This window comes from Protomyctophum parallelum (genome assembly GCF_964188405.1).
Source record: "Protomyctophum parallelum genome assembly, chromosome: 2".
NCBI lineage: Eukaryota > Metazoa > Chordata > Actinopteri > Myctophiformes > Myctophidae > Protomyctophum > Protomyctophum parallelum.
Window position 1 is genome coordinate 10967351 of NC_139699.1, and position 17478 is coordinate 10984828.

General features: G+C 48.4%; 1 protein-coding gene across 1 annotated transcript in view; it reads left to right on the forward strand.

The window, feature by feature from the left end:
* The window catches only part of LOC310854503 (protein diaphanous homolog 3-like), a gene marked incomplete at its 3' end in the record, with an annotated part of 343448 nt that overhangs the window by 240380 nt on the left and 85590 nt on the right, over positions 1-17478 (forward strand). Inside the window, exons 26-27 of the mRNA XM_083759183.1 lie at positions 31-126; positions 567-629. Coding sequence (XP_083615309.1) covers positions 31-126; positions 567-629 — 159 coding nt within the window. The remainder of the gene's footprint in view (positions 1-30; positions 127-566; positions 630-17478) is intronic.

The window sequence follows — 17478 nt, forward strand, 5'->3', positions numbered from 1 at the left end:
CCTCTCCCTCTCTGTCCCCCCACCTTCCAGAGAATGATGAGACAGGAGTGATGGATAGTCTGCTGGAGGCCTTACAGTCTGGAGCTGCATTCAGAGACCGCAGGAAGAGAGCACCGAGACCGCGAGGTGAGGCTGGTTGTCTTTACCTACACACAGAAATGCACGCACACACACACACACACACACACACACACACACACACACACACTGACACACACACACACACACACACACACACACACACACACACACACACACACACACACACACACACACACACACACACACCATGGGTACCACCATGTGCACTAGACACATGCTTTCACACAGAAGAAGGGGGAACTTATTCATCTTCCTCTGCAGTGCTGTCCAACATGGCAACCTTATTATGAAGCATTAAAAACACTTATAAACATTCAGCCATGAGGCACACGACGCCCTCTCGCCTCGCCTCCTCTTCTCCCTCCATCCATCCGTGGTAGATCTCTGCGGTCTCTCTGAGTGTGTGTGTGTGTGACACTGTGTGTGTGTGTGTGTGTGTGTGTGTCCTGTCCACTGCTCCACAGATGGCCAGCAGCAGATCATCAGTCCCGGGTCCTTCCGCCAGGTTCTCAGGCCCGTGAACCATGGTTGGTAAAGCATAAATATATATATTAAGGAAAAAGGTTCCAAGTTGGCTGTCCGCACAAGCATGCTGAGCTCTGCTTTATCTGCCATTGGAAAATCGCATTAACCGCTTCTGCGCCTCCTCCTCCTCCAAAAGCTTATACCCGCATTCTGCTGAAACTCCCTTTGACATCTCGTATTATGTCCTGCTTCTTATTTGGTCCGTGGACTGAGATTCTCGAGAGGCCCCTTCTGTCACCTTCTGTTGACCTTGACGGTGTGTTGCTGCTGTTGCGTTCACCCTGTTGTCGTGTGATGCTGTGCTTGTGTGTGTGTGTGGTTGTGTGTGTGCGTATAACCCGCCGTTGGCATGCTAATTACCGTACAATTACAGGTTGTCTTGCATTATTCATTCTCGTGGGGGAGATTTTTTTTTTCTTTTTTTTTACAGGCGTAGCCGGTGCAAAAGATAAACAATGGTGCTCTCTCTCTGGTCTTTCTATGATCATTAGCACGGCACTTAAAAAATTAAGCCGTAACCCTATTACCTTATCCCGTTTTGGGCGGGACCACTTTTGGTGTTATAGCGTTATGAAAAATAGCAGATCTACAAGCTCGTAGCGCGCCACCGAGTGGCGCGCTACGAGCTTGTATAGGTCTGCTATTTTTTTAGAAAAATCGAATCGACTGACATAGAAACATAGCTTTGTCAGAAAACTGTCAGGATGTAGAAGACATTTGTAGAATCTGATCTCAGGTCAGAATGGGTTATATTGCTTGTAATTGGAATCCCCGTGGCCCACACGGGGCGCACACAGGCACGCATGTATAAAAATGACTCTCACTCGATCCACCCACATCACTGATGGCAGTGATAAAGAGGGTTGTGGAGGCTCGGCGGTTCTGCCGTGTGACTTATCTGAAATTAGATTGGAGAGGGAAGAGGAGGGGGGGGGGAGGGGGGGGGGGAATGGGTGGGTGGAGAGCGACAGATAAAGAGGAGGTGGGAGGGAGGGGGGTGTAAGGCGTGAAGGGAGGAGTCGTTAGAGGAGAGGGTCAAACTAAAAGGAATGATGGGAGACGGAAAATGAGAGATAGCGGCACAAGGAGAGAGCCCGAGATGCGTGCGTGCGTGCGTGCGTGTGCGTGTGCGCGCGCGTGTGTGTGTGCGTGTGTGTACATGAGAGAGAGAGAGAGTCGTAGAGTGGTTTGGACAGACTAGGTGATGGCGATAGACTGTGCGAGAGAGCGCGAGCTGCAGAAAACTTAACCATTCATGAGTGCCCCTTGTTGCTGTATCGGGGTGCGGCCCGGCCCCTGTGTGCCCCGATGTGATCCATCATAGGCTTTTGCAACCAACCGCTCTGCCAACTCACACCCTCGCCCCCCCCCCCCCACCCTCGCTCGTCCCTCAACCAAAGAAACGAAGGGCACGGGGCTGTGCCCGTGGTGGAGTGGGGCCCCCCCTGGTGTGTTTTAGACCAGAGACGTCCCGGAAGGTCAGTGGCCCCTGCCACCCTCTCCACCAGCCTCCCCTCCCCCGAGGTCCCGGAAGGTCAGTGGCCCCTGCCACCCTCTCCACCAGCCTCCCCTCCCCCCCGAGGTCCCGGAAGGTCACTGGCCCCTACCACCTTCCACCAGCCTCCCCTCCGATGTCCCGGAAGGTCAGTGGCCCCTGCCACCCTCCGCCAGACCCCCCGTGCGCCGCTGGCATCGTCAGACACAGCCCTATGTTGACTAATAAAGCTTCAAAGCTTTGTGTCACTGCAGGCCTCCTCCTCCTCCTCCTCCTCCTCCTCCTCCTCCTCCTTCCTGCCAGCCCTCCCAGAGCAAACACAGCTAATTGCTTCCCTCTGCCCAGCCTCGCCACCACCAGCAGCAACCAGCGTAGCCCTCTCGATGCCCATTCATCTTCACTTCCCACCTCCCTGCCATCTGCCTCTTAATCCATTCTGGACGGGCTTGGGAATCCCTTTTGGTGTTTTAAAGCATTATGTTATGCTTTAGCTATTGCAAAAAATAGCAGATCTACAAGCTCATAGCGCGCCACCGAGTGGCGCGCTACGAGCTTGTAGGTCTGCTATTTTTGAAGGATCGAAGAACGACTGACACAGAAACATAGCTTTTTTTTTCAGAAAGCTGTCATTTTCAAACAGACATTTTTTAGAATCTGATCTCAGGTCAGAATGGGTTAAATAATACTCCCCCTCCTCCCCCTCCCACCCAAGTTCTCTCTCTATCCTCTCCTCTCCTATGGGCTGACAAAGGGCCCTGCCCAAACATAATGACCTGTTATTGGTATGAAGCAGATCTCAGATTAGCGTTCCCCCTTTTCCTCCTCCCAGTGAGTCTCCCGTGGATCATGCAGGCCCTTAACCCATCTTTGGCGGAAACCCCTTTTGGTGTTAGCATTACGTTATGCTTTAGCTATTGCAAAAAATAGCAGATCTACAAGCTCATAGCGCGCCACCGAGTGGCGCGCTACGAGCTTGTAGGTCTGCTATTTTTTGAAAGACCGAAGAACGACTGACATAGAAACATAGCTTTTTCAGAAAACTGTCTGGATGTAGAAGAACATTTTTAGAATCTGATCTCAGGTCAGAATGGAAAACTGTCTGGATGTGGAAGACATTTTTAGAATCTGATCTCAGGTCAGAATGGAAAACTGTCTGGATGTAGAAGAACATTTTTAGAATCTGATCTCAGGTCAGAATAGGTTAATTGTCCAGGAGTTCAGGCAGCAGAGTAAGTTGTGAAACCCAGGACGCTGGGGGGGGGGGGAGACAGGACGCTGCCCGTCCCATCGTAGGGAGGGAGACGGTGAGGTTTAGTCAGCAGAACTTGTGGTAAAACAGCTGCTTTTTTATTGAAATACACACACACACACACACACACACACACACACACACACACACACACACACACACACACACACACACACACACACACACACACACACACACACACATACACACACTGTACACAGTGTGCTCCCACGGCTGGTACAGTAAATACCCCTTAATAATTGATCTCGGGGGTGTTCGCTGCTCTCCAGCGGAGCGGCAAAGAGAATTAAAAGCGTAACATCTGTGCCAGGAGTCGATACTGTAATTAGCGCGCGGGGTGAGAGCGTCGAATGGGCAGTTGGAGGATGTTGTAGATATTAGCGTCTGGGGATGCCCGGGAACATCTGGTCTGCAGGGACCAATCACAGGGCAAGACGGATTGAGCTCCCCGACCGCGTAACCATATGCAGTACTGTACGTACAGTATATCGGCTATACAGGGTAAGACTTGGCTTTCAGTGTGCAGCTGTGTTGTGGTTTGCGGTGTGTTGCTGTGTTGTACCACACATACAATGTACAATATACTGTATGTACATGTTGTTGTACAGTATAAAATAGGCTATACGGGGTGAGACTTTGCTGCAGACTCCTCTTCCACTAGTGTGGAGCTGTGTAGTTGCTGTCTGCAGTGTGGAGCTGTGTTGTGGAGGTCTGCAGTGTGGAGCTGTGTTGTGGAGGTCTGCAGTGTGGAGCTGTGTTGTGGAGGTCTGCAGTGTGGAGCTGTGTTGTGGAGGTCTGCAGTGTGGAGCTGTGTTGTGGAGGTCTGCAGTGTGGAGCTGTGTTGTGGAGGTCTGCAGTGTGGAGCTGTGTTGTGGAGGTCTGCAGTGTGGAGCTGTGTTGTGGAGGTCTGCAGTGTGGAGCTGTGTTGTGCATGGAGGTCTGCAGTGTGGAGCTGTGTTGTGGAGGTCTGCAGTGTGGAGCTGTGTTGTGGAGGTCTGCAGTGTGGAGCTGTGTTGTGGAGGTCTGCAGTGTGGAGCTGTGTTGTGGAGGTCTGCAGTGTGGAGCTGTGTTGTGGAGGTCTGCAGTGTGGAGCTGTGTTGTGGAGGTCTGCAGTGTGGAGCTGTGTTGTGGAGGTCTGCAGTGTGGAGCTGTGTTGTGGAGGTCTGCAGTGTGGAGCTGTGTTGTGCATGGAGGTCTGCAGTGTGGAGCTGTGTTGTGGAGGTCTGCAGTGTGGAGCTGTGTTGTGGAGGTCTGCAGTGTGGAGCTGTGTTGTGGAGGTCTGCAGTGTGGCGCTGTGTTGTGGAGGTCTGCAGTGTGGAGCTGTGTTGTGGAGGTCTGCAGTGTGGAGCTGTGTTGTGGAGGTCTGCAGTGTGGAGCTGTGTTGTGGAGGTCTGCAGTGTGGAGCTGTGTTGTGGAGGTCTGCAGTGTGGAGCTGTGTTGTGGAGGTCTGCAGTGTGGAGCTGTGTTGTGCATGAAGGTCTGCAGTGTGGAGCTGTGTTGTGCATGGAGGTCTGCAGTGTGGAGCTGTGTTGTGGAGGTCTGCAGTGTGGAGCTGTGTTGTGGAGGTCTGCAGTGTGGAGCTGTGTTGTGGAGGTCTGCAGTGTGGAGCTGTGTTGTGGAGGTCTGCAGTGTGGCGCTGTGTTGTGGAGGTCTGCAGTGTGGAGCTGTGTTGTGGAGGTCTGCAGTGTGGAGCTGTGTTGTGGAGGTCTGCAGTGTGGTGCTGTGTTGTGGAGGTCTGCAGTGTGGAGCTGTGTTGTGGAGGTCTGCAGTGTGGAGCTGTGTTGTGGAGGTCTGCAGTGTGGAGCTGTGTTGTGGAGGTCTGCAGTGTGGAGCTGTGTTGTGGAGGTCTGCAGTGTGGAGCTGTGTTGTGGAGGTCTGCAGTGTGGAGCTGTGTTGTGGAGGTCTGCAGTGTGGAGCTGTGTTGTGGAGGTCTGCAGTGTGGAGCTGTGTTGTGGAGGTCTGCAGTGTGGAGCTGTGTTGTGCATGGAGGTCTGCAGTGTGGAGCTGTGTTGTGGAGGTCTGCAGTGTGGAGCTGTGTTGTGGAGGTCTGCAGTGTGGAGCTGTGTTGTGGAGGTCTGCAGTGTGGAGCTGTGTTGTGGAGGTCTGCAGTGTGGAGCTGTGTTGTGGAGGTCTGCAGTGTGGAGCTGTGTTGTGGAGGTCTGCAGTGTGGAGCTGTGTTGTGGAGGTCTGCAGTGTGGAGCTGTGTTGTGCATGGAGGTCTGCAGTGTGGAGCTGTGTTGTGGAGGTCTGCAGTGTGGAGCTGTGTTGTGGAGGTCTGCAGTGTGGAGCTGTGTTGTGGAGGTCTGCAGTGTGGCGCTGTGTTGTGGAGGTCTGCAGTGTGGAGCTGTGTTGTGGAGGTCTGCAGTGTGGAGCTGTGTTGTGGAGGTCTGCAGTGTGGAGCTGTGTTGTGGAGGTCTGCAGTGTGGAGCTGTGTTGTGCATGAAGGTCTGCAGTGTGGAGCTGTGTTGTGCATGGAGGTCTGCAGTGTGGAGCTGTGTTGTGGAGGTCTGCAGTGTGGAGCTGTGTTGTGGAGGTCTGCAGTGTGGAGCTGTGTTGTGGAGGTCTGCAGTGTGGCGCTGTGTTGTGGAGGTCTGCAGTGTGGAGCTGTGTTGTGGAGGTCTGCAGTGTGGAGCTGTGTTGTGGAGGTCTGCAGTGTGGTGCTGTGTTGTGGAGGTCTGCAGTGTGGAGCTGTGTTGTGGAGGTCTGCAGTGTGGAGCTGTGTTGTGGAGGTCTGCAGTGTGGAGCTGTGTTGTGGAGGTCTGCAGTGTGGAGCTGTGTTGTGGAGGTCTGCAGTGTGGAGCTGTGTTGTGGAGGTCTGCAGTGTGGAGCTGTGTTGTGGAGGTCTGCAGTGTGGAGCTGTGTTGTGGAGGTCTGCAGTGTGGAGCTGTGTTGTGGAGGTCTGCAGTGTGGAGCTGTGTTGTGGAGGTCTGCAGTGCGTGCGTGCGTGCGTGCGTGCGTGCGTGCGTGCGTGCGTGCGTGCGTGCGTGCGTGCACGCGGAGGGAGTGAAACAGAACAGTCCAGGCTCTATGAAGAGGTAAATGTGTGTCAGATTCACCATAACAGAACGGTACCGGGGTGTGTGTGTGTGTGTGTGTGAGTCAGATTCACCGTAACAGAACGGTCCAGGGTGTGTGTGTGAGTCAGATTCACCGTAACAGAACGGTCCAGGGTGTGTGTGTGTGTGTGTGTGTGTGTGAGTCAGATTCACCGTAACAGAACGGTCCAGGGTCGACCAGGCTCTATGAAGAGGTAAACGTCTTGCTCTTTATAGGAGCGATTACCCCTGATCACTTCAGTGACACCCGACCTGACAATTATCATGTGTGATATCGCCCTGAAGCAGAGCTTGAAATTGATGTAAAGGTCACTGCCAAAAAGCCAGCGAGCCCTTCACTAAACCAAAGTGCTTTTCCTGTCCTCTCCTCTTCACTTGAAGGCACAGGGTTTACTCCCTGACAGTCTTTGACCAACGATGTACCGCTGTGTTAGTGGACTTCATTAAGGCTACATCTTTCTTTCTTTGGTCTGTTGGCCTAACAAGTAACCGGTGTTGTTTTGGGCAGCACATTTTGATTTTAGTTTTAGTCATAGACTCTTGAATAGCTTTACTTTAGTTTTAGTCACATTTTAGTCACCTGGAATGTTTTAGTGTTTAATCTAGTTTTAGTCGACTAAATACCATGAGATTTTAGTCGACTAAATCTACAGTTGATTCAGTCGAACAAAATGTATTTTGGTGGGCCTTGATGCCGTCATAATGACTGATTTTACACTTGCTGCGACACGCTGTGAGCTTGTAGATCGGCTATTTTCAGCATGCAACCAAGTATAAAATGACATACTGCAGGATCTCTTCTCCATTATTCCCTTCCTAACATTTTGGTCTAGTTTTTATTTGTTGACGAAATGTGAGTATATTTAGTCTTAGTTTTAGTCATCATAAGTTAGTTTTCATTTAGTTTCCATTTAGTTTTCGTCAGTGGAAAAAGGTAGTCGACGAACATTTTTAGTCATAGTTTTAGTCGACGATAAAAACACTGCAAGTAACAACTATAGCCATCACAGAGCAATCATCCATCCAGGCTATTACTGCGACTGTAGGTCACAGATTACTATGAAAACCGTCCATCAGTCGATCCGCCACGCCTCCATGTACAGTATGCTTGTCAGTTCATCACGCCTTGTGACACGTCACGTCACCATATATCGTTTTCATCCCGTCACACCTTGTGATATGATCCATATATGGCCGTCTCCATATATGAAGATCACGACTGATATATATATATATATACATGGAGAAGACTGGATTATCACCTAGATATACATTTGACCTCAAACCCATAGATATCCATATATGGAGCTGACCTGTTCTGAGTCTCTGACATTTCCATATGTTGATCCTTCCCCACCTCCTTCCTCTTCGATGTCTCCTTTTTGACTGATACCTGTCCATTTAAACTCTAGACGGGCCTGTTGACTGATACCTGTCCATTTAAACTCTAGACGGGCCTGTTGACTGATACCTGTCCATTTAAACTCTAGACGGGCCTGTTGACTGATACCTGTCCATTTAAACTCTAGACGGGCCTGTTGACTGATGCCTGTCCATTCAAACTCTAGACGGGCCTGTTGACTGATACCTGTCCATTCAAACTCTAGACGGGCCTGTTGACTGATACCTGTCCATTCAAACTCTAGACGGGCCTGTTGACTGATACCTGTCCATTTAAACTCTAGACGGGCCTGTTGACTGATACCTGTCCATTTAAACTCTAGACGGGCCTGTTGACTGATACCTGTCCATTTAAACTCTAGACGGGCCTTTTGACTGATACCTGTCCATTTAAACTCTAGACGGGCCTGCCCCAAAGTTATCAGTGCAGTCGTGCCCGGCAGCCGGCGAAAACAGTTCTCAACAGGCCCGAAAATTAAGGCAGGCCATACCTGGGCCCTCATCGAAATCCTGTACTGCCACCCTTAGATCTCCATATATGGAGCTGACCTGTTCTGACATTACATATGTTGATCTGACTTCATCAAACCCTGTACACTCAAGACACACTCCATATATGGCCAGTACAGAACTCATTCCATATGTTGATCTGACCCCCCCCCCATGCCAAAGTGCCAGCACTCGCCCGGCTGGCACGTTGCGTGTGTGTGTGTGTGTGTGTGTGTGTGTGTGTGTGTGTGTGACGTGTGTGCATGTGCACGTGTGTGTGTGTGTGTGTGTGTGTGCGCGCGCGCGTGTATGTATATATTAGTATGTATATATTGTAATAACCAACCCTTAATTATTATTCTTCGCCGGGCTGCAGAGCCTCATGGTCTGTTACATAAATGTGACCTTTGGTTCCAGTCAGGCTGTATTATTTATTAAACTGGCATGACTAAACCTCTACTGGGATATCAATGTGAAACAGCGTATACAGTAACGATGACAGCCGCCGTTGCTGTATTCGTATGTATTTCACATTAAAAAGCCGTTCATACAGTAAATACAGTAAAGCCATCAACCTTATTTTGCCCTCGTCTTGTTTTAAGTTGACTTTGCATATCTCACCGGTAGCTAATCAGAATGAACTTTAATACTTTTTGGGCGGGAACCCCTTTTGGTGTTTTATTTAAAGCATTATGTTATGCTTTAGCTGTTGAAAAATAGCAGATCTACAAGCTCATAGCGCGGCACCGAGTGCCGCGCTATGAGCTTGTAGGTCTGCTATTTTTGAAAAACCAAATCTTTGAATATATATTCTTTCAGAGCGAACGTTTTTAACTCAAATCTTTGCTTCTGGGGGGGGGTCCCTGGAACAACATATTTCCAGATGGGGGTCGGCGGCCATTTTCATATATTTGACTTGAAACTGTTTGAGAACCACTGACATGACATTAGAAACATGAGGTTTTTTAGAAAACTGTCAGGATTTAGAAGACATTTTGTAGAATCGTCCTCCGGTCTAAACGGGTTAAACGACTTGGGTATAACAGGTGCAAACGTTCGTATGGGCGATGACTAATAGGCTTAATTTGAATCTCAACCCACGAGGCAGCGCTGCAATAAAAATAAGCGTTAAGCTTTGGAGACTCGAGAGTGAAGTTGAAATGAAAGTCATTGAGAAGTACTTTGCGTCTTTCCTGACTGTCTGTCCTCAAAGTAAATTTTTCTTTCTTCAAGACTGTGACATTATAGCGCCAAGGGAGATTCTTACAGTATTATTCAAACTTTCTGCAGGTAGAAAAATAAATACCCCAGACAAATCTAATGTTAGAAGTGGTATCAGAAGCTGAGCGAAAGCCTCCCATCACAAGCCACCACATCGTAACACGTTATTTATTTTTACTTTTCTTTGTGGCATCAGTTTCTCTCCGTTCTTTTTGCCTCTCTTCCGTCGCAGCTTTCCCCCAGACGTGACATAAGCAGAAAAAGAGAGAGGTGGGGGGGGGGGGGGGGGGGGGTTATTAAATCATTCCTGTGAGCCCAAGACAGAGACGAGTACAGACGCCGCTCTCTTCCCTGAATCCATTGGAATTGATGCTACATGTCATTGTACCAAAAGTTTGACTGTCCAAGTTGCTCTGATTTATCGACATTTAGCCATAATACATCATCCACACATCACGTACAGCCCGTACGTGCGCTTTTCATTAGAGTGACAAATTATTGCCGAAGAGCTTCTGTTCCTGAACACCGGGTACCCGCCGCGCACGCACACACCTCAACGCAGTCACACACGTGCGGAGGAGAGGAAATGTATAATAGCTGAAACCCCTCTTGTTAAAATGCTGTGCAGAAGGAGGCTCCTGAGAGTTAAAGGCCAATCAGTGGTCTGGTTATTAGGGGGTGATGTGTGTGACTGGACTGGCCAATCAGTGGTCTGGTTATTAGGGGGTGATGTGTGTGACTGGACTGGCCAATCAGTGGTCTGGTTATTAGGGGGTGATGTGTGTGACTGGACTAGGTGTACTAGTAGACTTGGTACTCATGTCTGCTGCCCTGAGTGCCCTCTGACCACTGGTGTCACAGCCTCTCCTTGTCCACCATCACTTGATTGGTCGGTTGGGTATTTAACTGCTGTTGTAGATACCAGGCGTATCCAGATGGACAAGTGTACCTTGACCTGCCTTTGTCTGTCTGTAGTCACCGTGTTAGTGCACCGCACACACACACACACACACACACACACACACACACACACACACACACACACACACACACACACACACACACACACCACACACATGCACATGTTTGTGTGTGCATCATCATCCATGCTAGGAACAGATGGAGCAAGAGGTCACCTTAACAAAGAGGTGAGTGTAATTAGGTTCTCCTCCCTGTGCAGTGAGACCTGTGGAATAGTAATCAAGGATGGGGGAAGCAACGACCAGGGATGAGTCCCTATTGCGCCCACAGCACCATACACACACACCACTGACACAAAGTAGATCAGGGGTGGGAAACTTTGACGTTGGAGAGGGCCACTATATTTCCATACTCACTCCCTAGGGCCATATATTACTGTCGTAGCAAAAATAGCCGATCTACAAGCTCAAAATGCGTCACAACGCGACGCATTTTAGATCGGCTATTTTTGCTATATTCGAATCGGAATCTTGAACTTTTGCTATTTTTTAATTGGAATCCTGAAAATTAACATTTTCATGTAATTTCAAATGCCTTTAATTGTACTTGTGTTGAGCAATTGAGATACTAATTTAGACTGAAGTAATTAAAGCGGGTCATGTTTGCTTGTTGTGGAAAGCTGAAACCAATATTATATCAGCGTTCTGACATTAACCTGAGGGCCACATTAAGTGAAGGTGAAAGCTGGCGGCCCCCTGAAGTAGACAATGATATCATGTGTTCTATTTCTGGCTGGGCCGCAATAGGGTCTACAGCCCTTGGTTCTAGTTAGCCCGGATGATCTAATTATCTTTGCCATCCATGATAGCCTGGCTCCAGCCCCTAAATCGCTAGCCACATTAAAAAATTATGTTCAGGCGATTTAGGGTCTGGTGACGCTCCCGAAGGAGGTCTCAGACTCGGTTGGAAATCCAACTGACGAATCAGCGTCGTTTCAACTCGATGACGTCAAACAACAGTGCCGTCCAGACACAAACAAACATGGCTGCCCCCACTGCGGTAACTCACGACCGTATCAATCTGGCTATTAAATCGACGTATGATAAATAGTTTATTTTAAGACACGAGAGGTTTTATAAACATCATCTTCCGACATATTTTACCGCTTTTGTTTACATACTACTAGCGCTCGTTGGCTGTGTTTGTTTGGTTAGCAAACGGGTTAGCCATAGCCACATGATTGACACAATGCCATCTGCTTTCCTACTATTCTGATTGGTTGGTATGAACCAATCACCGAAGACTGCCTCTTTGACAACGCCCATCCCAGAAACAGTTGTAGTAGGGAGGGCGTTCAGACTGAATAATGGAGTGAAACGAAATGAAAATCCAGGCTGAGTGTCAGGCTACATCCATGAAGCTTTCAGGAGGTTCCTCTTCCATTCATCACCATTCTATCATCTCAGAAATGTTTGACATCTGAAACACTCCTTGGGCTAAAAAACGTCCATAGCCGTCATGACAAATGTGATGAGGTCAGCACATTTTGGGGACATTTGGGCAAGTGGCTATGGCCAAATGTAGTCCAAGGAATGTTTTCCATGCCAAACTAATGCTTGGAATGGATTCAGAATCATGAAAAAACCCTAGTTTGACACGTCACATGCTAATGAAATTTAGAAAATATTGCCTTATAATAGGTTATCAATAGGGCCATCTTGGATTAAGGCAAATTTAGGGTATTTACAGTGAGCAGATTAGGGTAGATGTTTTTATCCTGGCTAGTAGACCTAATGTCCTGTCAGAATCAAACAAAATAATCCAATTTTGTCCAACCTGAGAGGATTTCTTTACTTTATTTACTGGACTATTTATATTGACGAAAGCACTGGCATTGAACAAGCTCCTTAGCCTGTGTGGGAAGTACCTCTCGTGGACCTGTGGAGCTCATGTATGCTAAGAGGGAAATGTACTTGATATTATAAATGTCCTGCTGGCCTTTGAGCCACGGGGGCCAGCCGACTGTACCGTTCCACTGGACATAAGACTCATTGATACTCACTTTGAGCCACGGGGGCCAGCCGACTGTACCGTTCCACTGGACATAATACTCATTGCAAGAGTTTCAAGTTGTCCTACTTATCTTGTGGCCTGCATGTGGTCACAGTTTGCAAAAGGCAATATATGTTTTTGGGCTTGGTTTTGATGGATTGGACTGTATATTCAGTATTATTATTGCCATTGGATATAGTGTTATTACTTGTGCAAGCAGAGCGCACAAGTACGTCGCTCGGCCAATCGGGGACCAAGAACAGCGATCGGCTGGGTATGTGTCGGTGTACTCCACCGGGCAATGGGGGACCACTGACCACTGCTGTGTTTCAGACCTTGACAGACAGACCTGGGACTCTGAGCAGCAGACGTACCCAGACAGACAGCAGAGAGCTCAAGACTCAGAGCAGCAGACGTACCCAGACAGACAGCAGAGAGCTCTAGGACTCAGAGCATTGAGAGCTCTAGGACTCAGAGCAGCAGTCGTACACAGACAGACAGCAGAGAGCTCTAGGACTCAGAGCAGCAGACGTACACAGACAGACAGCAGAGAGCTCTAGGACTCAGAGCATTGAGAGCTCTAGGACTCAGAGCAGCAGTCGTACCAGCAGTGGTGAGCGCACCTCATGGCGCGCTCTGCTTGCGCACAAGTAGGCCATGCATGGCCTACTTGTGCGCAATGCACAAGTTGGCAGTTCGACAGAGTGCATTTCTAGTTAGTAGTACTGCAGTAGTACTGTAGTAGTATTAGCATATTATCTGAGCTGGCAACACTGAACGGTACACCATCCATCCATCCATCTTCAACCGCTTATCCGTTGTCGGGTCGCGGGGGCAACAGCTCCACCAGAGAGCTCCAGACTTCCCTCTCCAGAGCAACATTAGAGACTTCCTCCTGGGGGATCCCGAGACGTAGGTTTTGACCTTGTCTTGTTTCTTTCTTCTTTTTTTTCCCTTTTTTCCTTTCCCATGGGAAAGGACACATGGGAGAAATACCATGAAGTGTGGGAAAGAGCAGATCAATGGCTACATGTACATGTATGTGTCTCTGCACAAGTCAAGGCTTGAATACCTAATGTGTAATGGTTTTTAAAGAACTTGCAATGTGCTGCTATACTGTATATGGAGTCCTGGCATGTAGAAGAAACAGACAATAATACAGTGTGGAATGGAATGCTATGAGAGAATGAAAAGCTGTGGGGATACAGTACATAATAATACGCTATTCGCATGAGTGGTTGTGAGAGGTCAAGGTTATGGGTGACTGTACAAAGTACATACACAAGTTCCACGCTGTATATTACTCCGCTGTGCACACTCAGTCAGAGAAGGAAAACAGATGATAGTGTAACACCTCTGCACCGTGTGTGTCTCCCCCCCCCCCCCCCCCCCCCCACTGTCGTACTGCAGCCCCCCATTTCCAGCCAAGTCCTAAGCCGATCAAGCCCCTCAGATATCCACTCTTAGCAGGATTATGAGGGAGCCGGGCAGTAATGGAGGCTACGGTGGTGAAATAGGAAGCGGTGTTCAGCATGTCAGGCCAAAAGGCCCCTAATCAGCCCATTCAGACGGGCTCAGAGAGCCCAGAGTTCTGCAGGTGAGCTGCTAATCTGTGATCGCTATTCAACCTTCCTACTGACTGACTGACTGAGAACCCCCTCTCTCCTCTCCTCTCCTCCCCGTCCGTCCGGCCCCCTATATACCTCCTCCTCTCCCATTGCATACCGTACGTCTCCCCCGCCAATGGAGGCTTCATTTCAGCCGCTAAACAGGGGAGGAGGATCGGTGTCCATGAAAAAGATTCAGACTTCATGGGGCTCTTATATGCATTGGATCCAGTTAACCCATGTTGGGCGGGAACCCCCTTTTTGGTGTTTTAAGCATTCTGCTATTGAAAAATAGCAGATCTACAAGCTCATAGCGCGGCACCGAGTGCCGCGCTACGAGCTTGTAGGTCTGCTATTTTTTGAAAATGTGGTGCAAATCTTTGAATATATATTTCAGAGCGAACATTTTTAACTGAAATATTTGCTTCCGGGGGGTCCCTGGAACATCATATTTTGAGATGGGGGGGGTCCGTGGCCCAATAGAGATAATTCTGGGGGTCCTTGACATGAAAAAGGTTGAGCACCACTGACATAGAAACATGGGTTTTTCAGAAAAATGAAATTTAGAAGCCTTTTTTTAATCGACTTCAGTCCGAAATGGGTTAATAATGCAGTGGGAAATGAAGCCATTTTCACCACAGCTTTGTGTTAATTACATTTTACACCAGCCTTATCGCCCCAGCCACACACACACGCATCCACGCCGTCCTTCCACATCAGCGCTGCCAGCAGTCGCATCACATGACCACCAGGGAGGAGGAAGAACTATGGAGCTATCAACAGCAGCGTCTCTGCTTGTGGGAGGAGAGGGTTACTTCTAGCTGCTCTGTATACCTTCACAACGTCTATGTCTGCACTGTCAAATTACTGTTCATTTTACTGTGAGATTGCACACTTGTTCACGTGTTCACCTATGTGGTCATGAGCACCAGTATATGACTATTAGTACCAGTAGGGGCGCTGTTTGCCAGAAACAGAGAGAGATAGATAGTATTAGTGCTGCACTGTTGCCTGCTAATGAGAGAGAGGAGAGGAGGGGGGAGAGGGGAGTTGCACCACTCAGTTCACACGGGTGTGATTCTTTTTTTATTATGGGACCATTTTTGTTCAATAAATGGGTAAATTAGGTGCAGTACTTAGTTTAGACAGTATTTGGTTAAGACTAGTCATTGGTTAGACCAGTCATTAGTCATACAACTACAACCTATCTCAAACCCTCACCCTAAACCTAACCTCCCACAGGGCAGCACACCTAAACCTAACCTTAACCCATGTCTAACCAATGACTAGTCTAAACTAAGTATGCACCCTAAACCCTCATCCTAAACCTAACCTCCCACGGGGCAGCACACCTAAACCTAACCTTAACCCATGTCTAACCAATGACTAGTCTAAACTAAGTATGGACCCTAAACCCTCACCCTAAACCTAACCTCCCACGGGGCAGCACACCTAAACCTAACCTTAACCCATGTCTAACCAATGACTAGTCTAAACTAAGTATGGACCCTAAACCCTCACCCTAAACCTAACCTCCCACGGGGCAGCACACCTAAACCTAACCTTAACACATGTCTAACCAATGACTAGTCTAAACTAAGTATGGACCCTAAACCCTCACCCTAAACCTAACCTCCCACGGGGCAGCACACCTAAACCTAACCTTAACACATGTCTAACCAATGACTAGTCTAAACTAAGTATGCACCCTAAACCCTCACCCTAAACCTAACCTCCCACGGGGCAGCACACCTAAACCTAACCTTAACCCATGTCTAACCAATAACCAAGTATGCACCCCTGTAATAAATTAATAAGGAGGATTTTACTGCGTTGAAACAGACCTTTGGCAAAGGAACATGGATATGAAAACGGGGGCTGTCTTCAATCCTCGCTGGTATTACTTCTTTTCCTTTTTTTTTTCTTTCTTCTTTCTGAATCCCATTGTTCCCTGTTTATCTTTCCAGTGGGCTGGCTGACACGGTATGAGCTTTAGGCTAATGTTTGTGCCTGGTCGTGCTGTGGGCCTCAGCAGAAAGAGAGCCTCATCCCTGAGCTGATCTGTTGCTATGGTTACCACTGTGCTGTCTTGACTCAGAAGGTAGAGTGGAGAATGTTTGGTACGGCGGTATCGGAAGCGATGAGAGACGAAGAGAGGGAATATGTGGTTTAGGATTCAACTCGCCTCCTCCCTCCTCCCACCGATCCACACAAACAGCCTGGGTATCTAGCCCATTCTGACCTGAGATCAGAATCGTCAGATTCTAAAAACGTCTTCTACATCCTGACTGTTTTCTGAAAAAGCTATGTTTCTATGTCAAGCCCAACACACACCGGGTGTGCAGCGACGCGGCAACGCCTGGAAAATAGAACAGTGGCGTATCGGAGCGTCAGGCGAGGTGTGAACGCGCGTCGGAAGCCGCCGGTGTGGGATAGGTTCAATGAAAATAACAGAGGCGGCTGTTTTGACGCGCAGCGTTCTCAGACAGTGTGTGTAGGGCTACTGCACAGTCGTTCTTCGATTTTTCAAAAATAGCAGACCTACAAGATTGTAGATCTTCTATTTTTCAATAGCTAAAGCATAATATGCTAATGCTAACACCAAAAAAGGGGTTTCCGCCCAAAATGGGCTAGGCTGGCGTCTTTGTCCCTAAACACCCCGTCCTCAGACAAGAATAGGAATGAAACAGTTTGAACACGATAGTTACGTCCACTGATAATAAACCCCCCCTCAATATAGTCTAGTCTGCAGTGATAAAAATAATTGCATTCTTCCAAACTGAACTAGTGTTTTCCGCTGTGAACTGAACTCTCCTCTTATGTCTTCCCTCTGAGCCTGTGGCTGTGAGCTCAGCGTGAAGCGTCTCCTCACCACCGCGGAGCAGGAAGGCCAGCCCTTAGGCAGTGGGATTGTGTTTGATGCCCAGATCCCCCTCTGAGAGAGGGGATCGGACTCGGCTCATCTAGCTCTCATACCACCCTTTAACACGTTTAGGCCTGACGTCGAAAAAAAAAAAAGAAAAAAAAGTTTGCTCTGAAAGAATATATATTCAATGATTTTGGTCGCATTTTCATGATTTTTTAAAAAATATCAGACCTACAAGCTCGTAGCGCGCCACTCGGTGGCGCGCTATGAGCTTGTAGATCTGATATTTTTAAATAGCTAAAGTATAACATAATGCTTACTTGCTTAGTTAAAACACCAAAAGGGGTTCTCGTTCAGAATGGGTTAACACGTTTAGACCTAAGTTCGATTCTACAAATGGCTTCTGAATCGGTGGTTCTCAAAATATTTCATATCAAGGACCCCCAAAATTGTATGTAATTGGCCGCCGACCC